The sequence below is a fragment of the Vipera ursinii genome (genome assembly GCF_947247035.1).
Source record: "Vipera ursinii genome assembly, chromosome: 3".
NCBI lineage: Eukaryota > Metazoa > Chordata > Lepidosauria > Squamata > Viperidae > Vipera > Vipera ursinii.
In genome coordinates this window covers 20,862,748-20,887,625 of record NC_139516.1, presented here as the reverse complement: position 1 = coordinate 20,887,625, position 24,878 = coordinate 20,862,748, and the positions used below count along the sequence as shown (strand labels likewise).

Below are 24,878 nucleotides of genomic sequence, written 5' to 3'. Positions count from 1 at the left end.
CTACCCTTGTTCTGCTTTTGTCAGTTTCTTTGTTTTTATACTTGGACCATGTGTGTGTAGACATTGAGGCAGCAAGCAACGCAAGTGGGAGCCGTGCCACATTTCTTTTTCCTCCTGGCACTACCCCACTGTTTAACTCAGAGAGGAGAACAAGCACAGGTGGCCCTTGACCTATGACCGCAACTGAGCCCCAAATTTCTGCTGCTAAACTCAAGATGTCAAGTGAATTTTACTCCATTTACGCTCTTTCTCGCCACAATTGTTGAGGGAATCACTGCGGTTGTTAAGTTAGCAAACGGTTGCTACGTGAATCTGGCTTCCCCATCGACTTTGTCTGAAGGTCACAAAAGGGATCACATGACCTCCCGGACACTGTAATTGTCATAAATATGAAAGAGTTTGCGAAGCATCTGAATTTTTATCATGTGACCATGGAGATGCTGCAATGGTTATAAGTGTAAAAAATGGTCATTGTAACTTCAAGAGGTCAGTAAAATAACTGTTGTAAGTTGAGGATTACCTGTAGTGGAACAGAGGAACAGGAAAAGTAAAGAAGAGCAAGAAGGCCGAAAAGTTGGCCTTAGATCCCTCACTGGAGGTCTTGTTGGAAGCACTGTCAACCCTTCATACTGAACCCAACCAGACCTCCTTGGAAACTTGTTTAAGACTTACAAATGTGTCTTGTTAGTTTTTAACACTTAAGAAGTTGTCAAAAATGTGTAAAGGAGTTTCAAACGTATATTGGAAATGCAAATGCAAAGAGGGTATTTTTTAAAAAATCATCTCTGGTGAGCTTATGATAAAGCATACTGGGATCAAGCTCCTGCTTCAATTCCGAAGATTCTTAAAATAAATATAAATAATGAAAACAGAATTTTTCCTTTTAGGTTTGATGGATAAGGAATTTTAATGAAAATTCAGAACTTCGTTATTATATGTGCTGAGAGCAGCAAAAAATCTAACATAGATCTAACATAAATCTAACATGAGGAGCCTTGGTGGAGCAGTGGGCTAATGCCTCCTTAAGTAACACCAGCTGCCTGCAATTAGTGCAGGTTCGCATCCCACCAGGCTCAAGGTTGACTCAGCCTTCCATCCTTCCCAGGTAGGTAAAATGAGGACCCAGATTGTTGGGGGCAATTAAGCTGACTTTGTAATAATGCCGCTTGGGGTGTGTGTGAAAGCCCTAATAAGCAGGCATATACATAGAATGAAGGCTACTGCTAAGCTTGTAAGCCGCCCTGAGTCTTCGGAGAAGGGCGGGATATAAATGGAATTAAAATAAATAAATAAATAAATATACAAGGATGGAAAAACATACTAATTCACTGTTTTAATTAAAGAAAAGGATTTATCTAGCTTTGTTTCTATTTGAAAACCACTTCTGGACTTTCTGCTCCAATCTGAAAAACATTTGAAACTTTGATTTTAGTTTTGATGATTAGAATTATTTTGTAATTATAGAAATGGCTTGAAATCTTCTGAAATGTAAAAGATCAGTCTTGTATTAATTTTTGTAATCAACTGCACAAAGAAAGTCAAAAATCATTATCTTTTTTTCTCTCTTTGCACTTTTCTTTCTTTTTTCTGTTTTTCTAACTTTTGTTCTTATGTATTTTTATCTTACAGTGAAACTTAATAAAAAAAATATTATAAGGGAGAATATTTATAGCTCAGGGTTAAAATGGAGGGGTCCTTGGTGCTTTCTAAGCTTGGTTGTTTTCTTGCAGCCGTTTTATTACCCAAACTAGGTAACATCACCAGTGCTGCACTAGGAATTGCATCACTGCTGCATTAGAGCACTGATGTTATCTAGTTACGTCTGCAAGAAAACACCCAAGCTCAGAGTACCAAAGACCTCTAATTTATTAGTTTTTTTTTAAAAAAAAGGACTTAGAAACATTACACTCACCTGAACATAGTGCTGTAGGAGAGCTGAAACAGACCTTCCTCTTTCCACTGCCTATTGGCGCAATCAGGGCCAGGAAGCAGAATGCTTTGTAAGTTAAGGCACATGGCCTTAGTCAGGCTGTCAAGATTTCTGTCCTTCAGAGTGCTGTAGAACAAAACACACAAGAATACTTTGTGAAACTCCTTTCTGCTTTCTGCATGGGTTCCCTGAACTGAGGTTTCTTAAATAAACCTTAGAAACTTGGCAACTTAGCTAGAGGTTATTCTGAGTTTCTGATAGTCTGATTCAACAAAACCCTTGCTTTGGTGGAAAAAAGATAACGTTTATGCCTTAAACAGAAATGAGGAAAGATTTCCTTTGGGCAATCTCCATTGGGGCAACAAAGATTGCACTATAACTCAACGGGACTTAATCCCAGGTATGTTTAGGATTGCAGTTTAAAATAATTTATGCAATGGGGTTTTATCAGGGATCTCAAGCCAGTAGCTCATTGGCTGCATTCAGCCTGGAAGTAGTTTTCTGCAAACCACAATAGTTTGTAAGTACTGATGATGCTGCCTAGCAAAAACAGGAGTGTTACAAATCCATGCAAGCAGGCCAGGGGAAACACTCAGGAAGAGGAACTTAGGAGTCCTAGATACAGTGGTAAAAGAAATCTGCCAAAAAAACAGTCTGATCCTCATAAGCAAACTTCAGTGTAGGATGGATGGCAGAAGCAAATGGAGTCAGCTGGCACCCTCATCCTTTCCTGGAAAAGTTAATTAAGAAAGGTAGGTCTTTGGCACAATTCCATATTGTGTGGAATGTTCAGAAATTTGCAAATGAAAAGTGTATGTTTTGGGAAAGTTGTGTATAAAATCAACATAACTCCAGAATAGCATAGGGCCGGTTGATCTAAACAAAATGAACAGTTGGATTGATAAATATCCTAACGATAAATTACAGATAACCTTGTGTTCATTAAAGTACAAGAATGGATATATTGAGGAAAGGCAATTTTTTTGAACTTTGTTTTTTTTAAATGGATTCACTACAAAAATGAGAAAAAAATAATTGATGAGCACAATGGCACAACATGGTTACATTTATACCAATCTGCATGTGTAACTTGCCCAATTGCCGATACTAGTTCTGGATGAACTGTAGAAATGGCAAAACACTGCATGACATTTTGTGTTGCTTCTACAGCAGCATGTCATGAATGGGAACAAAATCATGGGGAAACTTTGACGTAAGTTGCTCCCAGTGCCATTCCATTCTAGATGAATTTCATTTCATCCTCACAGCTGCTCTGTGAAGGAGATCAGATTGTCAAATGAGGAGTGGCAGTGCCACTGAAAATTCATTGCTAAAATGGGTCTTCATCATGTTTTGGGAATACTATGTTGGCTTAATGAACCAAAAATGTATCAGCTGTTCCCTGTATTGCTCCACTAATATCCCAAGGGATCATGTACAGTGGTTATTTTGGCATATCCAGGCAGCAGGAAATTTCTCAAGCTTTCACAAGGAACACGCATGGGAAAGTCACGCTCCCTGACATTAATTCACTTGGACTTCCAATCTAACATCCTTAGTGACCCACAATTCTGAAATCCTTCCAATAAGAAAAAAATGATAGAAAAGAATATTTGTAGCTCAGGATTAGACGGTGGGGTCCTTGGTGCTCTCTGAGCTTGCTTGCTTTTTTTGCAAATATTTCATTAGCAAACTAGGTGACATCATCAGGGGTTTGATAGTAGGCAGGAAGTTTGAGCAACAACCCCCCCCCTACTAGCAATGATGATGTTACCTAGTTTGGTAATGAAAAATCTACAAGAAAACATGCAAGCTCGGAGAACACCAAAGGCCCCACACTAAAAAAACTCTTACAAATTATTATCAGAAGAGGCAAGATGTCTTTTTAACGCACATACACAAACCCATATTGGTAGCGTCTTCCTCATCAGGAAATCCCTGGTCCAAATTTCAGTTCTGCCATGTACTCATTAGCCCAAGATTCCTTTCTAGTCCCAGCCCTCTCTTTTCTATTGGCAGTTCAAAGTCAGCAGGCCCCTATTTAATAAAATTCCTTACTGAAAGATAGGCTGTTGGCTTCCTTTATGATTACTTGTAAAAGAGCTTTCGAAACAGGCTTGTTCTCTCTGGATCTGATTTATTATTATTATTATTTATTATTAATTTAATTTATATTAAAGGAACAAATTTATATTAATTTGTTCCTTTCTTTACTGAATGTCTACCTTGTCACAATCAAACAACTTCTGATTTTACCTCACTGGGAGCTATTGAATGAACTCACCAAAAGGTTCATTTAGATGTTAAAGAGCAAGGAAATTAGGACCAAATACAGAGTGAAAAGGACTCCGAGGATCCATTTCATCTTCAACTCTGGATCCAGGGTTGGTCTCTTCAGATGGAGGTACACCAAAGCTTCCTTCAAGACTGCTGGGGACTCCTCTCATGAAGGAGTTGGAACCAGTGGTTACTTCTACACCCATTGTCCACAACAGTGAAGATTGGCAGGGATACAAAAGCTAAGTGGTAAATGAAAACCTACTCAGCACCTATCCACTTCCTTGGAGGTCACAGACCAACGTGAGTTCAAGATAACATCACAAGATGGCACCCCAATCACCACAAGGGACTCTACCAAAATAAGAGTTGTTTTCATACTCCTGCATGTTCTGAAACACCTTGCTTGAATAAAATCTGAAGCACAGCCCAGCCCTATTATCAGCATTTAAAGGTGATGTTCTTTTTAAGCTTACTATCTCAAGATTGATAATGCTTTTGATTGGAAGGAAGAATGTAATGTAACTGAAGAATCATTTACTGCATATAATTCCTTATCAGAGTTTTATTAACAAAGCGGGACAAAGCTGGTCTATGCATTCCAACAGATCATCAAACATTATAGATAAAATACTTGACCCCACATTTTTTTCAGTATTTAAAAGAAGATGCTACCTCATGTGCTGGATCCTCTGAAATGAGAATTCAGAATAGCCTATAGAACATAACATGACTTCTTTGATACATGTACTTCCCATATAAAATTTACACTTACGGTCTTAGCATGGCCTTTTCCTTGTTAGAATCATAGTTGGGGAGCGTCACATCAAACATCCGTTTCATTAAAATACGTGCATATTGGCCAAAGTCCAGCTTGGCACATGATTCCCAAAGCACCACTTCGTAGGAATGTGGATCCAATAAGACAGTTACAAATTTTCCTGCAACTTTAACCTTAAACAAACAATTACATTTAGTCGTGAAGAATTAATTTAGTACATCGATTAAAAGATACCAATGAATTTTGAAAAAGAGAGAGACATTTCATTATATCCTGCTTTCAACTCTAGTACCTAAGAATCTAATGATTCCTACTAAGCAGAACACTTACAGTTTTGCATGAATTTTTTCAATAGATTCCTAATCCAATATTTTGCTCAATGAAAACCAGACTCTGCTTCAAGGATGGAGAACTTGTGAACCTCCAGGAATTGAAGAGTGGAGCTAGAACAATATCTGGAGGTATGTAAACAGACTGCCTTGACTGTCCTGAGGATCAAGTGGCCTTTGCAGTGCCTATGACTTTGCATATTACAGCAAATGATGTATAATGTTAAAAAGGAGATGAACCTAGAAGACAACTTAGAGGACATGTGCTTATACTAGGATACATTTTAAATCTCAATAAGGAGATTGCCCTATAAAGAAGATCCCTAGAATCACTATATGAACAAGGACCAGAACAAATGATTGATTCATAATTCAAAAGATTTTGGAGCTGAGTGAATAGCTCATGTCCCTTAATGGTACCAATAAAGCTGGCTGGGTGCCTCTGAATCAGTCATTCCCTCTCAGCTCACCTCACAGGGTTGTTGGTGGGGGTAAAATGTTCATCACTTTTGAGTTATTTATAAAAAAATAATGAAGGACACTTCCCCCAACATGGATAGTAGGGATTACTACAGTAAGAAAAGAAAGGGGGGGAAAAGAGGGAGGGAGGGAAGGAGGGAGGGGGAGAGAGACATAAAGATTCCATCAACTGAAACCAATTCACATTCCAAATTTAGCCAATTTGTACATGTTTGCATATGACTAAGTACACAATTTTTGTGTCCTAGTAAAAACATTTGACTAACATTTTTGGCACCATATATTGTTCTAAATCAAGGATTAACTTTGCTTCCTATGAATTGTGCAACTGCTGAGGAATGCTGAGAGCTGTTATTCAGGAACACCTGCAGGATGAAGTATCACCCACCTCAGTTTTAATTGATTTTGTTTTTGCTCTGGGTTTAAGGAATGAATAGAAGTTTCATACATTAGAATTAAAGAGGGAATGATGGCGATTTATTAAAAATCAATTTCATCCTTTCTTCTATTTTATTTGAATCTTTATCTGTTTAAAAGACATACATTCCCAAATTGTGAGGAACACTGGTAGCTGACACTAAATATAATATTCTAAAGAATCTCAACAAAAGCCTCAAGTGTTCCATTCCCTTCCATTATTAATTGCAATCAATAATAGCCAATAATTACCATTTGAAAAGTAAGGTTTTCATACTTATTCTGAACATCTGTTAATCAGAATAGGAATGGAAATTTCAAATTATTTATTTATTTATTTATTTATTTATTTATATTTTATATAAATATAATATAATATTTTATATTATCCTGAACTATGGATAGTATCCTCAGATTAATTCTATGTGTGATTCTCAGATTTCTTTTCCCAAGAATGCTAATGGTCATCCATAGAAAGAGAGCAAGGAAGGCAAGCAACAAAGCATGGCCTCCGGTCCAAATTCTGCTCTTTAACATGATATAAAAGGGCTGGGACTTGCAATGGCATTATATCTTATACTTCATCATTCTGATATCATCGCAAGCACCTGCATATGGGAACAGGCTGGCTATATTGTGCTTTTACTTTGGAAGATGATTGAAAAACTGTGTTCTCTTCCATTGGAATTGTATTCTCAATTTTGAGTAAACTGCCCTGAAATTTTTTAAAATTTTTTTTGCTGCAGGGGGAGTTTAGAAATTATGCAAATAGATAAATAAATGGGTCATTTAAGGAACTCTTCTTTTTTAAAACTTCCTGGTTTCATCCGCCATTAAATAAGAGTGTTTAATTACCTAAAATCAAAACAACTTTCCTTTTGTATAGACATCCTCTTTCAGTGAAGATTAGCAGGTAATCATCTAGAGATGATGATTTTTAAAATATAAAAACTGCCCTTCAGTTAATTCCTTGATTTATCTTGCCTCTTCACCTTGGGTAGCAAAATGAGCAGCATTAGATTCCCATAAAATGCTAGCAGATGCTTCAGTCCAAAAGCTGATATATTATTGTTTGGAATGAAATGGCAGCATAAAGGGCTTGACTATTACCAAAGCATTGTGGGAGAACAGTAGATTTGAGATCTTTACAGCATCTCATCAGCTTCATCTGACTCCCTAACTTACAAGGGTGAGCAAGTGCAAAACACATTTACTATCCCTATTTGCTAATAATTCCTTTCCCTGGCTAATGGCTATGCCCCTTGACCATCTTAACACATTTAGATAGATGGGAACAGTACTAGCACTGACACAACTATGCTAACTTTTTCTTCTTTTAGATTTTCAGTGGAAAAAGATGGCAGCACCAATGGGAAAACTCAGATGGCTTGCAACTGAAAAGTGACATCATCCGAGTGCTGGGTAAAAGTTCACCAATGAAGCTCTGCACCTTTATTTATTTAAATCATTTATTAGATTTATACCCTACCTTTATCTAAGGACTCCAGGCAGTTTACAAGATTTTCAAGGCAGCATTCAATGAAGGCCTGTTAACATTGTACCCTGCAGGAAATGAGCTTTGGCACCCTAAAGAATATGTAAGTCCTATAAATACGCACCGTGAAAATATCACCATGCTTCTCTTTCATCTCAGACAGGAACTTGGCAGCATCTTTACCAAATGCCAGTGCATGCCCAAGCCAAGGAATGTGACCTTTATCAAGTGGAGGTTCATTGTGCCACCTGGAAACCATATCAAGATAGATAAACAATTAACCACATTACTGTTTAATCATTCCCCAATGTTACATAAAATATCTTGTCTTGCATTCTTAGATGAAGTTAAATAATACAAAAGCTGAAAGCTACAACGTGACTCTGACTCTACAATGAAAAGTGAGCTCGTGACAAAAGAAGCGCAATTGTCTGCAATCCAGGGCTGATTGGGGCAGATGTTGAGACCCATTGATTCAGGCTGATGCAGTGGTATGCAGCACTAGAGCCCTGGGGGTTCCACCTCTTCAATTGTAATGCTGCTAGTCTAACCTAAAATTGGAGAGAGAGAGGAGAGGAAAGAAGGTGAAGAGAAGAGAGAGAAAAATTGTGCACAGAGGGAACAGAGTAGCTAGAGAGAAAGTCTGGAGAGAAGAATTAAGTCTGCAGTAGCAGTAGCAGTAGCAATAGCGCTTAGACTTATATACCACTTCACAGTGCTTTACAGCTCTGTTAGCAGTTTGCAGAGTCAGCACATTGCCCCCAACAATCTGGGCCCTTATTTTACTGACCTCAGAAGGATAAGTCAACTTTGAACCGGTGAGAATCAAACTGCTGGCAGCTGGCAGAATTAGCCTGTAATACTGCATTCTAACCACTGTGCCACTATGGCAGTAGTGGTTAATTCCTGCTCAGGAATGCCAAAGATGCTTTTTCATGAGGCAACTGGACTTTCTTGTTTTTCTTTGAAGACGTTTCGCTACTCATCCTTCAGCTCTGAAAGCTTCTTGGATGAGAAGCAAAACATCTTCAAAGAAAAGCAAGAAAGTCCAGTCGCCTTGTGAAAAAGCATCTTTCGAATAACTATGACCTGGATGACGGAGAATCTCCATAGACATCCTGATGAAGAGAAGAAAAGTACAGGGCTAGCTTCCCTGGAAGAGGGAAAGTAAAGACTCAAAGGGATGAGAGCTCCACCCAACGCCAAGAATAGGAAGGAGGGATCCATCTGGCCATAGCCTGTGGCTCCATCAAACAGCCAAGGGGGTAGATGTCAGTGGATAAGCTCTGGTCTCAGAGAAAGATTGCATAGAAGACTCTGAGAAGGTTCTTCTCCCAATGGACAATCAGAAGATGTTTGGTTGAAGTTCCAGGAAGAGGTCAAGTCATGTCAAGGCCAAAAACTGGGGAAGGAGACTAAACAGAGTAACAGAGTTGGAAGGGACCTTGCAGGTCTTCCCTCTGCTCAGGCCGGAAACCCTATACCATTTCAGACAAATGGTTGTCCAGTCTCTTCTTAAAAAGGGACTCAGAGAAAGGAAGAGGAAGCAGGAGAGCTAGAGGGGGATAGTCCTTGGGAGGGAGACTTAGGAGGAAACCTGATACTGGCTGAATACCAGTACTGTGTTGCACATAAATGTTGCAAACACTACTGTAAATAATGTCATTGTATATATGAAATTAATCTAAATTGCATATAGGTAGTCTTTGACTTAGAACCTTTCATTTAGTGACCATTCGTAGTTATAACATCACTGAAAAAAGTGACTTATGACCATTTACAATAATGAATGAATGAATGAACCTTTATTGTCAAAGTACAACCATGTATACATTGAGATTGGCTGAGCCTCCCTTCGTGCACCCACCCCCAACTTACAGTGACACAAACCCTCCATCTTATTACACCCTGTGAGCTAATTGCTAAGCACATTTGATTTGTGCTTAGATTGTAAGCCACCCTGAGTCTTCAGAGAAGGGCAAGATATAAATGGGATTAAAATAAAAAATAAATAAAATAAAAATAATTGCACAATGCACCGGCCTCGCAAGTCAATTATGCATAAAGTTTATATTATTAAGTTTATATTATATTACATTAAATTATTTCCCATTCAAAAGCCTAACAGCCCATGGATAAAAGCTGTTCTTCAGCCTGTTAGTACGGCTGGCTATACTCCTATATCTCCAACACGATGGTAGGAGAGTGAAGAGATACCGCCCAGGGTGTGAGTCATCCCTGAGAATTTTCCTCACTCTTCCAAGACAGCGAGCCCTGGCGATGTCATCCACTCGTGTCAGGGGACAGCCCACAATGTCTTGTGCTGTGCTCACCACCCTCTGTAATACTTTCCTATCCGTGGCTGTCAGACCAGCATACCAAACCACAATACCGTACGAGAGGGCGCTCTCTACAGTAGACTGGTAAAAGAGGGTCACAAGCCATTGTTCTACCCCAGGGGTGTCAAACTCAATTTAATTGAGGGCCGCATGAGCATTGCGGTTGCCCTCAGGGGTCTGGGTGGGCATGGCCTGGGTGGGCGTGGCTAAAGTGCGTATGGCCTACTGGGTGGGCGTGGCCAGCTCTACATCGTTCTCATCAAAGGTGCCTATGGGGGCCTGGGCAGGAGTGGGACAGATCTGAGGGTCTCTGGCAGGAGGAGGGTCTCTGGGCCAGGGCCAAGGCAGCGGGGGCCGTTCCCTCACTGTTTCCAGGATGGCTTCGCGGGCCACATGAAACCACTTCGCGGGCCGGATCCGGCCCCCGGGCCTTGTGTTTGACATGTCTGTTCTACCCTGTTCTTCCGCAAGACCCTGAGAAAGTGAAGCCTCTGTTGGGTCTTTCTGACCACCTGGGTTGTATTAACTTTCCAGGTCAGATCTTCGCAGAGGTAAACTCCCAGAAATTTAAAGGAGGAAACTCTCTCCACACAGTCCTCCCCGATGTAAAGTGGGGCAGGTTCCTCCTTTTTCCTCTGGAAGTCTAGCACCATCTCTGCAGCATCCCCATGATCACATGTTCAAAATTCAGATGCCTGGCCACTGGCTCATGTTTGCGACGGCTGCAGTGTCCCGCAGTCATGTGATCATCTTTTGCGAACTTCTGACAACCATAGTTAATGAGGAAGCTAGATTCATTTAAAAACCATGTTAAACTGGAGTGATTCACTTTACAGTTCTGGCAAGAAAGGTCATAAAATAGGGCAAAACTCACTTAACGACTGTGTCACTTAGCAACAGAAGTTTTGGGCAAAACTATGTTATAAGCTGAGGACTACCTACATAACAAAAGCATGTAGAACAGAGCAGGCAGAGTATCCTTTGTGCACCAACCAGACCATATCAGAAAGGCTTTGAAAGATCCATCCTGAACCTCAGCTGGACTGGCTTTTATTAAATAGAGAATTTCATTTTATTATATAGCAGAGGATTGTCTTCTCAAGCCTATCAAAATGAGGTTAGGCTCTACAAAAGAAAGCAGATTGTTTGCTGCAGTTGCACATGACAATGATTTGTGGAAGAGACATTCTTCCATCACCCAGCATTCTTTGCTGAAGATTCTAGGTTCAATCCTAACAGCTTTATAGAAAGCTAATAGAAGACTCAGAAAGGCTGAGAAAGACTTCTTCCTGAGGTAGATTTCTTCTGAAATCTTGTATTGGGCTAGACAAAGCAGTTAATTTACATCAGTCTTCCCCTTATCGAGGCAGTCTGGACATATGTAGATGTCAACTCTCAGAATAGCCATTACAGAGAATTGTAGAAATTGAAACCCACAAATTTGCTTATACCAAAATTGGGGAAGATTGGTCTAGACCAGGGGTAGGCAACCTTGGCTCTTTTATGATTCATGGACTTCAACTCCCAGAATTCCTGAGGCAGCTGGCTCAGGAATTCTGGGAGTTGAAGTCCATGAGTCATAAAAGAGCCAAGGTTGCCTACCCCTAGTATAGACCAGTCCAAGGCAGCTTCCTATGTTCCTATCATCAGCAACCTTTCATGGAAAATATCCAAAATGCTTCTAAGATATACTGAGGATCATCAGGGCAAAGCAAATTATGATAGAGATGGGAAATAAGAATAGCTAAGTCTGCAAAGCGATTTGCTTCTAATGCTAAACTTGGTGAAGTTAACCATCCTCATTATGGTAGAGGTAATTGGAATCATATGGTAGAAGTTTAGAGAGAAAATTAAATAAAAAAACTGTTTAAGGGGTGAATTATTGGCTTAGATAACTACCCTCCATATTGAGAAGACAGAGCCTTATTAAGATAAATTATAATTTAGATAAATGTATCACAATTTAAAAACCCCTGTCAAAATGTTTCATGTTTGTGGTTAGCAGATGGATTTCCCAGAGTAATTGTGCCATGTTTAACTGTTGCAACTTGCCAGTATGAACACTAATTTAATCGGATGCAGATGTCTGAAATTAATTGAAAGCACATTATAAATCAGAAAAAGTTTGTATATATTTAACATAGTCCTCAGTACCAAACAAATGCCGCAATCCTGAATTGAAGAATCAAAATGAAGGAATTACCTTTCCTAAATAAATCTCTCCAGACTTAATTTGGTTCAGCACAGGTTTTGATTTGTGGAAATTCTAGCTTACGGGGCAGGTGAACATTTCACTATAGGCAGAAGTCGAACAGATGTAGTTTTTCCTAGTATAGGGAAAAACATATGGAGAACAACTTGAGATGCTTCATTTTTGTCTAACATGAAAGAAATAAAAGCTATGTATTGGCATATAAAGTCATAGCATTGGTCCTGTTTAATTGTAGATTAAGTGTGGGAGAGGATTATATTTCAACTGATTGAACTGAAAGCACAACACGACATTTGGCCAAAATTAATGGCAACTTTAACTGCAAGCACTTGACATCTTCCACTTTGAGTATCTGCTATTAAGCATAAGGACCAACAGCCACTTTATACTGTCTTTTTATACAGTTTGGCTATTGGAATGAAATATAACTATTTGTTCCTAATCTATTCCTATTACTGGGAGATAAGTAGTTTCCCTTGAGATGAATTCAGCTTACACTGACTTCACGGATATGAAGTCCTCGATTTAGGATCACAATTAGGACCTGAATTTCCCTTTTTAAGCAAGGTGGTTGTTAAGTGAATCATGCCCGATTTTATAACATGCTTTGCCGTGGTAGTTAAGGGAATCACTGCAGTTACTAAGTGAATCTGGCTTCCCCAATTGACTTTGCTTGTTCGAAGCCAGCTGAGAAGGTCACAAATGGCTGTAATGGTTCCCTCAGACGTTCACTGAGGAAGAACCGGTTCTGGTGAGCACCAGGGGGAACCAGAGGGACAAGGCGAAATGGTGCAGGAACCGCTGGGAGAATCTGAGAAGGAGCAGCTGGCTGGGCCATCTGGAGAGGGAGCACAACTGCAGATGGTCAGAACTGGCAATCAGCTACTTGCACAGACCAGGGAGGAAGAACAGCTGCAGTAGAGGGCAGCACAGAAGAGGAGGAGTTGCCACGCTCACCTGAGTCCAGGGTGTGCAGAGCTGAGTGCAGGGAAGTGCAATGGAGGTCAGCAAGGCTACTCGCAAGGAGGCAGCCTCACCCCTCCTATTTATCTCAGGGTATGGAACTGGGTGGTTGTCAGAGAAAACCATTCGTATTCCATCATTTGTGTGTGTGTGGTCTTGACCACATTGCCTGTGTTTGGATTTTCTGTGCTTTGACTTCATTATTTTCATTTGGATTTTCCATGCCTTGACTCTATTGCCTTTGCTTGGACTTTGCTTGTGTGTGCTCTTGACTTTATTGCCTTTGTTTGGATTTTCCCTGCCTTGATTCCATTACTTTGTTGGGATTTTTCCATGCCTTGACTTCCTGGATTTCCCATTGACTTCAGTGTGCCTGGATTTCATCACCTTTGCTGGAATTTGGTTCTGCCCATATAACCCATGCATACTTGGGTTAGGGTGGGTTACCTTGCTTGTGTTCTGCTCCTTCTTTCGTGTTTTAAAATTAAGTGAACTGTGGCTGACTGGAAATGGATCACTGAAGGACTGCACTTGCAGTGGAACTGGGGAATGACAAAAGGGCTTAATGATGTGAAATAAAAATGTTGAAGCCCGCTTGAGTGTGCATTTGTAGACTGGGACAAGACAATGTTGTAACCATTGTAAATTTTGATCATATGACCGTGGAGATGCTGTAAGTGCAAGGACCAGCTGTAAATCATTTTTTTCAGTGCTGTTGTAACTTTGAATGGTTGCTAAATGAACAACTGTAAGTCAAGAACTACCTGTAGTTTTCTTGATAGCAATACAAAAGTGACTTGCCAGTGCCGCCTTCTTCGATGTTTTTCAATTATAGCCAACAACCATGTATTTCCTAGCAGTTTCCCACCTATGTACTAACCAGGTCTGAAGTCACTTTTCAAGCTCAAGACAAACAGCTTCTATTGAATAAGTCAGTAGGCTATTCTTTAATTGCGAATTTGATTCTCTCATTTATACTAATCTACTCATATTCTTCTGTAACACTAAAAAGGTAAAGGTAAAGGTTCCCCCGCACATGCGTGCTAGTCGTTTCCAACTCTAGGGGCCGGTGCTCATCTCTATTTCAAAGCCGAACAGCCAGTGCTTGTCCGAGGACGGCATGACTAGACGCCAAAGGCGCACGGAACACTAGGCATATCCTAATCCAAAAGCAGAATTTTCAAGGCTGTACAAAATCCTCCCTTGCCAATTTTATGCTACTTCCTTCCTTCACCATATTGTATACCACCAAATTCAGAACGAACTCAATGCTGAATCTATGCTCATGTTATTATTTCCTCCATGAGTTCTGAGCCACTTCCATCCAGTAAAGGTAAAGGTAAAGGTTCCCCCGCACATGCGTGCTAGTAGTTTCCAACTCTAGGGGCCGGTGCTCATCTCCGTTTCAAAGCCGAAGAGCCAGCGCTTGTCCAAGGACGTCTCTGTGGTCATGTGGCCGGCATGACTAGACGCCAAAGGCGCACGGAACGCTGTTACCTTCCCACCGTAGCGGTCCCTATTTGTCTACTTGCATTTTTACGTGCTTTCGAACTGCTAGGTTGGCAGAAGCTGGGACGAGTAACAGGTGCTCACTCTGTTACGCGGCACTCAGGATTCAACCCACCAAACTGCTGACCATCTGATCAACAAGCTCAGTGTCCTAACCCACTGAGCCACCGCATCCCTTTTCATCCAGTAAAAATGCTAAAATAAAATATAGTTAATACATTGAATGAAAAGCATTTTAATCTATTCTTTTTCTACATCAAATCCTTACTTTAGGTGAAACTTCCTCCTACAGTATATGGTGAAACACCCACCCACACACAACATGGCTCCTCCTCTGAGAAAAAGTTCAGCCCCAGATACAGATCTCGTATTTTTCAAGCAATCTGTTAACATACAACTATCATCCTTGAAATATAGAACAATCCATGGAGAAGAAAGAAAATAGATTTACAGATATGGATGAAACCGCACCACTGTTTTTATAAAGTTGCCAAGCTGTTTTTCTGACCAAGAATGAAAAGGATGAAGCAATCACAATTCAATGTTTTCCTAGGTTTTAGTTTCTAGAGATTTGCTGAATAAATTCAATTTAATGTATTTCTTAATAGAAACATGTTTTTATTTAGCTCAAAAGATCACATAGAGATTAGTTGCTAATCAACAAATTAACTCATATAAACTATGGGCTATCAGATGCTTAACTAATATAAACTATGGGCTGTTTGATTCTAAAAATAGAGAAGGTTATTTTGGCTGGGCTGCCATTCTGCCTTCCTCTAGATTTCAGCCCAGATGGTAATAAATTACAAAAGGTGTTTCCTATTTCCACAAGGATGGAAATAAGGAAGGGCTTTCCAGTTTATAAGACAGAGAACTCTAGTACAATGTTTGCTAAACACACCAACAAACTAAACTTTTGTAGTTTGCTCTCAGCGGAGCATTAATTATCCTTCCTTCATCAAATACACAGCTTTCCTCAGAAAAAGCTTAGAGCACTTTTATTTATTTATTTATTTCACTGTCAACATTTTGTGTATACACTGATGTATAATTTTAAAATTATTTTTAAAAATACATTTAGGTATTGTTTCCAATATTATAACAATCTATGAAAGATGAAAGCAGCCAAATGACAAACATGTAATCACTATATTACATAATTAATTTTTATTTTTCCTTGAAAATAACTTGCCATTTATTTAGTGTATGCATATCCCAGATGGACTTGCAATATATGAACATTTCATTTCAATTAATAAAACATAAATGTTAAGATCTATGTTTAAAAACCAATGTCTAGGGCAGGCCATCTAACCACTGAAGTGCAGCATTGTTTATATGAAAAAAAATCAGATACTGGACTAGCATATACCCTCAGCTGACAGCTGGTCACTATGTAATCTACACTTTGACCTGGGATCCCACAGTCACACTGAAGGGAGGATGCTATGTCCCATTTATGCATTTATCCCAGCAGACGCTTGTGAGGTTCAGGATTGTCCATTGCTGGCATGGTAGTTCAAAGCCTGGCTCTGAGTCATTTATATGTCTTCCTATATCAGGATGCCCAGCGACCCATTTGGCTTCCCATTGGGAATCAATGTTAAACTTATCGAGCAGATCTTGTACAAGTGCCAGTGGGGGCTTCCTGGATTTGAGCTTTCCGGCTGATAAATGAGGAAGGTCATTATGCACTGGTAGGAGTGAGTTGTTCATAATTTTTTTTCTATTCTCTCACTAGTGAATCTTGCCTTCATAAAGCTGGCGGTGCTATAAGGCTCAGAACAGGAATCAGCAAGTGGTTTTAATGCATCTGCTTATAATCCTCATGGTGTTGTTGAATCCGGAGTCTGGCTTACTAGTATGGCACCTGTAAAGCCATAAAGGGGCACAGTATTCTGCTTTTAAAAAAGACAGTGTGGTGATCCAATATCCTGTTTAGGTACGCACCTTAGTGAGGCTTGTAATTTTTTAACAAGGGGCAGCTTGTTAAAACGTCTGACTCCGGAACTGATCATAATGCGGGAGGCTGGGTGAGTCACAAATAAGTGCTAGGTACAGTGTAACTTCTATTCAGTAGCATGCCAACTGGTGAATTTCTTTAATCTATTAGGATGTTCTTTGCCAGCCCATTATACTATTTAATCCCCTTCATTTAATATATTTATGAAATCCACCGCTTTCATTTCCTAACTGTGCTCTGGGAAACCCTATGTAGACCTAATAGGATTGTTGGAAATAAATGTAACGTTTATAGGCTGGCACTTTGCTCCGCAGCGTACCCTCTTTCCAAGTATTCCCACTTCATTAAAAAATAAACTTTAAAATGTATTGTCAGGGAAAGAAGGGAGCCAGTTAGTGACAAGAGAGGCATGTGTGAAATGGCATCCTGGACATTAATATAGTATATCTTCCCCAAGGCCAGCTTTTGGTTAAGGTTAAGTAGACGCTGGCTTAGGGCACCAAAGCACTTAGGGGGCATCAAAAATAGACTAGAAGAAAAATGATTAAATGTTAAATTTAATGTCCTTTATTCAGTGCTTTTTTGTAAAAGAAAAAGGTGCCGGAACTCACACATCATACAATGCGCCTTGCCTACGCTACAAGGTTCCATCCAAAAAAGGTGCCGGAACTCCTTTCTGAGCGTTCTATGAGAAAAAAAGCCCTGCCTTTATTGCAGGAACATAAAAATATTAAAATGTTCTAAAAATGCAAATTCTCACATTAGCGGGCAGTTGGTGCATAGTTAATGTGATCTAGGGATGCCATATACCCTTGAGCTGACCCTTTCAAAGCAGCATTCTTACTTTATATATAAGACATACATTCTGATATGATGCTGCATTTTATATAGATTTCTTTCCTCCTCGTTCTCCTCCTCTTCCTCCTCCGCTCTAACAGGTCCCAAGAACAACAACTATCCAGAAGACTGCATTGCTAGGAACTGCTAACATCCTATGCAGAACCTTCAAACTCCCAGGCCTCTGTAGAGGACCCAAGATTGAGGAAGACATAGACCAGGGGTAGGCAACCTTGGCTCTTTTTTGACTCGTGGACTTCAACTCCCAGAATTCCTGAGCCAGCTTCTGGGAGTTGAAGTCCACGAGTCATAAAAGAGCCAAGGTTGCCTACCCCTGACATGGACCATCCAATATTAGGATGGAAACGCAATACATCCAACTGCAGCGTAGACTGTGGTCACCTTGTTCAGGAGCCAGCAGTCAGTTTAAGGTTGCTGCTGCTGTTTCTTCTTCATTCTTAATCTCTGTTTATTTTTTTACAGGATATATATGGTAAAAGGTAAAGGTAAAAGTTCCCCCACACATGCGTGCTAGTCATTTCCAATTCTAGGGGCCGGTGCTCATCTTCGTTTCAAAGCCGAAGAGCCAGTGTTTGTCTGAGGACGTCTCTGCCGCCATGTGGCCAGCACTAAATGCCAAAGGCGCACGGAATGCTATTACCTTCCCACCGTTCTGGTCCATTTTTCTATTTGCATTTTTACGTGCTTTCAAACTGCTAGGTTGGCAGAAGCTGGGATAAGTAACAGGTGCTCACTCTGTTACGCGGTACTCGGGATTCGACCCGCCAAACTGCCGACCTTCTGATCGACAAGCTCAGCGTCCTAACCCACTGAGCCACCGCGTCCCTTATGTATATGGTACTCCAACTGAAATACACTTTCTATCTGCACAGAGAGTACCACTAAGCAGATCAGTATCATCTGGCAGCTTTTCAAAGAAATACTTGGCATTTGTAAAAGAAGGCATATATCCAATTCAAGAAAGGTTGGGAGCATGAAAGTATCCTTTTGGTTTTCCTTTACAGTTACTTCCTTCCAGACATGGAATAATATGGGCTAAAATTCTGTAAATGTTTTCCCTATCCATTCTTTCTTATGTAATTAAAAATGTATATAGGTAGCCAAAGTAATTTACAACTAATTAATCCTAGAAACATTTGCACATAAATCTTGAATCTTATAGATTGAAGTAAGTCAACCTTTAAGCAACAGAACTTACTTTGAATAAACAAGAATATTGCACTACAATGCAATTATAGAAAACCACATAGCTTTCCCTCCAGTTAATAGAAAATTTATTCAGTATAAAATCCACCCACATTTCTAAAGACTTCGATGGTGTTTAATGTCACTCAGTATGTAAAGATAGCTTCTTACTTTTAATTTGAAATATGATAGAATTTTTAAAAACTAAAAGGGACATTTTCCCAGTTTTCTCTTTCTAAATGATAGCTCTAACATTGGAACATACAAAATGTAAGTTTAAAAAATATAATCACGGCATTAAACCATTCATATATGCACATACAATTGTTGGCTTTTTAAAAAGAAACATGTATGGAATAAGTAATTTTAGATATGTTAGGTCAAAATAATCAATAGAAAACTGAAACAATGACATAGTGGTAGAAGAGAAAATTTTCCAAAGAATACAATACCAGAGATTAAGAGTTATAAAACTCATCTGTTATACATTTTACCTATGAGTAATTCTTGTTGAACCCAGCCATTCTTAATTTAACAAAGGCTTGCCAAAATTGTGCAAAACTCACAGAGTTTGATGGAGACCATTTTGGTAGTCAGATGATTTAACACTGCAGAGGCGGAGATATGAAACAGAAGATCAGGGTGTGTACAGTATAGTGTTCAAACTAGTTAACTTATTGTTTTTTGCCATTAATACAAGAATATTCCCATACTGGCAGTTTTTGCCTCAGAAAGACTAGATAAGGCTGAAATGCTGGGGGGGGGGAGGTGCCCTCTTGTATTTACATAGTGAGTCCAGGCTATAGTTTGGGATGGTTGCAGTCTGATGGAGTACAAATTGTAAACTCTGTTGTACATACCCAGGAGATCATGATTAGAGTGTGGTTCTCTAGAATTTTAGAGTGAAGTATGGAAAGTTTGCTTTTCAAAATATTTTAAGTTTATTTTAGGTCTTATATAGAGCATGACTTTTGGATTTGGCTATAAAGAAGCATCTGTGTGAATTTTCCATTTTAATAAAATAATATGTCACATTTTTGTGGGTGCTTGTGTTACGAGCAAGTTTCTGCTCTTTTGTTTCTGTTTGTCTGTAGGTGTCTACTAGATAAATATTCTTTGCTCTGGATCAAACAACTGGGAAGGAGGACAGTTTAGAATGGAGGAATTGGCACTGTTCTGTGTGTATTGGCTGACTTTTTCTGGATTTCTTTTCCTTACCAGATCCTAGCAGGAGTCCATCTGTTTTTTATCTTGATTTTTCTTTTGAAAGCTGCTCTTATACATGTTGAATGAAGTCCCATTCTTCTCAGGTTCCAGAGACTTATCATACAGGCAAGCAGATTGACAGAACTTGGAGCCTCTATATAAAATTACTTTCCAACATACTTACTTTCCAACATTCTGTTGGGTTGGAAAGAATCAGTGCATACATTTCTATTAAAATAAATAGCTGTCAAGAGGGATAAACATATTATCCCGTTTTTAAAAAAATACCTGAGAGTTTTGAAGATGTAAGATTTTCTGTTATTTTAACAAACTAACTTTATATATACAATTAATTTTCCTAAGAAGTCTTTTAAGCAGCTGCTAAAACTGTTCTGTTATGGTTATAGTCATTAACTATTTTAGAAATCCCCTTTTTTACTTTAACCTTTCTTTCTTACCAATTTTGTTTAAGCTGATTTTTTTTGCTATATTTTGTTTTTATGGTTTAATTATAAACAGCCTCTAACATACATTGGTATGATTTGCACACTGCACTAATTTTAATTCAGAATTTGTATGGTGAGTTTCACAAATGGCAACCTATAACATAAGAAACCAGAACAGAGCTTAAAGAGGATGTGTACAGCCACTCATATAGTAGAGGGGAATAGTTTCAAAATATTAATAAAATTAATAATATTAAGAAATAAACTTTTTATGATAGGGAATGCCACCTCGTCTTCCAGATGTTGCTGTCAGCTTCCAGAAATTTTGCTCATTTTTTTTGTGCGCACACACGCACATATGTATACACAACATATGCACCTAGTTTTGAAAAGATCAGCACTCCCTTCACCACTGAAGGGACACTGCCTAATTCCTTAGATATATTTCTTAGAACCTACGTTTTATATATGAAGAGTATAAACGTTCTATGATAAAATCAAATTATTATGTGCTTTTAAAAAAACATAAATAGTAGATGTCTTATTGCTTTTCTATTTTATATTCTGAATAGATTGCAGAAAATAAATGTGTCTGAACAGGTCAAGATCCATGCTTTCAAGGAATAAGTTGAAGGAAAGGACTTTTCATTTCTTCAGTTCTACTAGGCATTTTCATACATACATACATTAAGTACGTGCATATGAAAACTGTATCTGTATATTAAATGGAAGAAAATATTGTTTAGAAGTACACTTTACCCAGGCTAGAAGTGACATTTGGATAATGGGTAAATGTGAAATCGATCAAAATTGAAGAAAAATTCTAGCTACAAGCCAACAAGATGAGTTCGATAACAATAGAGCTAGTTTGGACTAGTAGTTAAGACACCACGCTAAAAAGTAGGAGACTGTGAGTTCAAGTCCTGTCTTAGCCAGCTGGGTAGCTTTGAGCCAGTCAGTCTCTCTCACCCCAACCCGCCTCACGGAATTGCTGTTGTGGGGAAAATAGGAGCAGGAAGGCGTGTTGGATATGTTCACTGACTTAAATTGTTTGTAAAAACGATAAAGGCAAAATACAAATAAATAAATATTTATGAAATGGTATTGTGAGGGGGGTTGGGGATGTGGGGACAGGGTGCCTTTCAAATGATGGGATGCCAAGTTAGCTTTAATGAAAAATAATTTGCCAATGAACTAACCACAAGCCAAATGTCATGTCAACCATTTTTGATAAGTAGTTTGATCATTTTCCCCCCAATAATCAATGTCTAGGATGCAAACTAGTAAAGGCTTCAAAGATGTTATTTGGTCAAGAAACAGAACAATAAGTCCCAAGTGCTAAATATTACAAAATACTCCATTCACCAAAAGCAAGCTGATGATGCTCAGAAAGAAAAACAGATGAAATATTTACCATTGCAATATTCACACGAATTTATATTTAAACTATTATGGAAAATGCATTCCATACAGAAATAAACATAGTGTATTAGCTAAGGCAAAAACACTCCACATCAGGTAGAAACACAACTGTTTTGTTCCATAGCATCCTTCTAGCACATCTCCTTTTTAGCTGCTCTCCTCACATACTCTACTTTTGTCTGCTTTGTGTTGTGCAGAATGGCTATGTTTGCACAACTTTCTTAATGTTATTTATTGTTAACATCTCAATTTATATGGCTGCCCATCTCAAGTTCCTGAGTCTGGAATATGCCTCTTCTGTTGGACCTAATGGGACAGGTAGATGCAGTATAAAGGGGAAGAGTGGCCCCTAAACCCCCCGCCCCCTGCCCCATGCCATGAAGTGCTTCACAGTTTAAAACCAGCAGCTCATAGAGCATGCACTGATTGAAGAGTGGAGCTGTGTTCTATACCAGCTGTAGATGCTTTTGAATTAACCATTTTTGGATCCATACAACATACTGTATTCCAAATTCACCAAATAAATGTAGCTTGCATAACCTGCTAAAGCACAAATTCCTGCCCATGGTTAATATCAAACAAGCTTAACATGCTATACTAATATAGCAGCCATGGCTTACCTGGCTTAAATTAAATCTTTTGAGGTTGTACAAACCAGGTTTTTCAAAAGAAGTTGTGAGCAGCATTTTCATATGACAATGTGAATCTATTGCTCACTTAAGAACCACAGACATTCTTAGACATAAAAATAGAATCACAAGTTGGCACTTGATTTTCCAAACTGGAAAATTATGCTATTGGAACAACAGTACTGTAATACCACTGCCACCAATCAAGAAATGTAGAAAATCTGATGGGTGCCAAGGAAAATACTGTGGGCAGACTTAGGGACTCCAACGTAAAATAGAATATTTTGTTGTCAGATAATCTAACTCTCTTCTCAACACACACCCAAACATACCAGGTGAGATTTGAGACCTACCTAACGGGTACGTGCTATGTGAACAAAGAAGTTGCATAAACAGATTATTCCAAAGACTTATCTAAGTCCAACATCCTGGGAAATCCCAGGAATCTGTCAAACATAAGCTCTCTCCTACAGACACACCCTTCAGTTCCTATTTAAAGCAGATGGGCTTATATTCTGTTTCTGGAAACACTGCAATCAAAATTGGTATTATTTTTTAAAAATCATCTAATATTCTTATTAAAAAGACCTCTCATTTATTAGCTGGTTTCACACAACCCAGCTGACCCACAGCTGCCTTTTTATATTTTAGCATTTTGCAGGAACCCCGTTGCCATCATTTTTAACTCATGACATAATAATTTTATCATTTTGTGTGAGTTTATCCAATTGTGATTTATTCTATAAACTACAGTTAAACATGATTGTATGTGTAAAAAAGTGCATGGCTACTTCAAGTCTACTTTGCCATTGCTTCATCTAGGATGTTTTTGAGCTTTCCTACCTGGACCAAAAGCCCTGGTATTTCCAAGTGATTTTTCCATCCAACTGCTAACCAGACTCAGGCTTAGCTATTTTGAGATCAACTGAGGCCATCTCAATGCTGTTCTGAGAACTCCACTGGTTAATCATGCATGTAGCCATCAGAAGAAGTACTGCTATTGTACTTTCTTTCCTAGCATTGCCTTTTCCATCAGTAAGGTTGGATGATCTGGGATTCCCAGTCTGATGATGGAGAAATGCTTTACCTGATCCTGTTTCTCCACCTCATAATTCAAATTACTCACTCATCATACTTTCCCGCAAGGCTCTTGCCTTCCATGAACACTTCCCAAGCATCGTGAAGTGTAGGTCTCTAACCATCGCACCTAACCTCACCTGTAAGGGATGGAAGCCCCATTCACTGGTGATATCCCACACTTATTTCTGTGCTATGGGGTGGCTTTAGGTAGCCGCTTCCTCCTCCTCGTCGGCAGCGGGTCCAAGATACTCCCCGCGTCCCGACCCTGCCCTGGACGCCCGCGGTATGGATCCCGCCAGAGACTCACCGGGTCCTCCCGCTGAGCGAGGCCACCAGCAGCAAGAGCAGCAGCAGCAGGAGGAGAAAGCCCAGCCAACTTGCGCTGAGAAGGAAGGCGCCCATGGTCCGGGTAGTAGACGCTCTCGCCCTTTCCCTGGCGCACTTTGTGCCTCGTCTGTGCCGCTCTCGCCTTTCTCTCGCCTCCGCCTTCTTTCCGTCTCCTCGTGCCCCTGGCGCTCCCCTTCTTTGCTCTCCTCGCCCGCAGCCCCTTTTTGAAGCGCTCCGCCTCCGCTCCCGGTCCGCGTTTTGGCCTCACCTCAGCCTGACCGCAGAGCTCGCTTTTGTGGAGGGGAGGAAAGCGGGCTCTCGCGCCTGTCTTTCCTCACCTGGCTTCAGCTCAGCCCGAAGGGGTTGCTGAAAGATTTCAATCTCGTTTTAATTCCCGGTGCTTCGAGAAGAGATTTATCGGGAAAGAGGAAGCTGTGGGCTAATCCCAGGGAGTCCAGATTTCCTCAACCGGGCTCTTTCCCTTTACGTTATAGCACAGTTAGGATAGGGCGTGGGGATGGGACAAAATGGGAGCAGGTTGCTTCAATGCATTACAATTCACCTGAAAAAGCAGCTCATAAATTGATGGATTGATCTTATTCATATGGCCACACATTGCACATAGCATGACAAAACAACAAAACAATTTCAGAAACATTCAAAAAATACAAAACAAATATATATTATATTTTAGGAGGCTAAGATATTACAAAGATATTACAAACCATGGAGCCACCTATTCAAATTATTGTTCCCTTGAGATCCCCAAGCCTGTTGGCACAACCAGATTTTAAGGGACTTCCAAAAGGTCAAGAGAGATGGGTCAATTAACCTGGGGGGAGGCAGGGATGTGGAGGACCCCCCCAAAGAACTTTTGTTTGTATGGGTTATATTTCTCAATATTTACCATAATAAAAGTTAATACACATTCATGAAATATTTATTGTATCATGTAAAAAATATCAATATTAAGCCCATTAGATATTAACATAAACATTTTCATGAACAGAACAATATATTTTTAACAAAA

General features: G+C 39.5%; 1 protein-coding gene across 1 annotated transcript in view; it reads right to left on the bottom strand.

Annotated features, from left to right (window-relative positions):
• The window catches only part of PTGIS (prostaglandin I2 synthase), a 44,683-nt gene extending 20,692 nt beyond the window's left edge, over nucleotides 1–23,991 (bottom strand). The window contains exons 1-4 of the mRNA XM_083360371.1: nucleotides 23,829–23,991; nucleotides 7,834–7,957; nucleotides 4,983–5,161; nucleotides 1,913–2,056 (exon numbers count right to left, since the gene is read on the bottom strand). Of these exons, the coding sequence (XP_083216497.1) occupies nucleotides 1,913–2,056; nucleotides 4,983–5,161; nucleotides 7,834–7,957; nucleotides 23,829–23,923 (542 nt within the window). The 5' untranslated portion in view covers nucleotides 23,924–23,991. The remainder of the gene's footprint in view (nucleotides 1–1,912; nucleotides 2,057–4,982; nucleotides 5,162–7,833; nucleotides 7,958–23,828) is intronic.
• Between the last annotated feature and the right edge of the window lie 887 nt (nucleotides 23,992–24,878).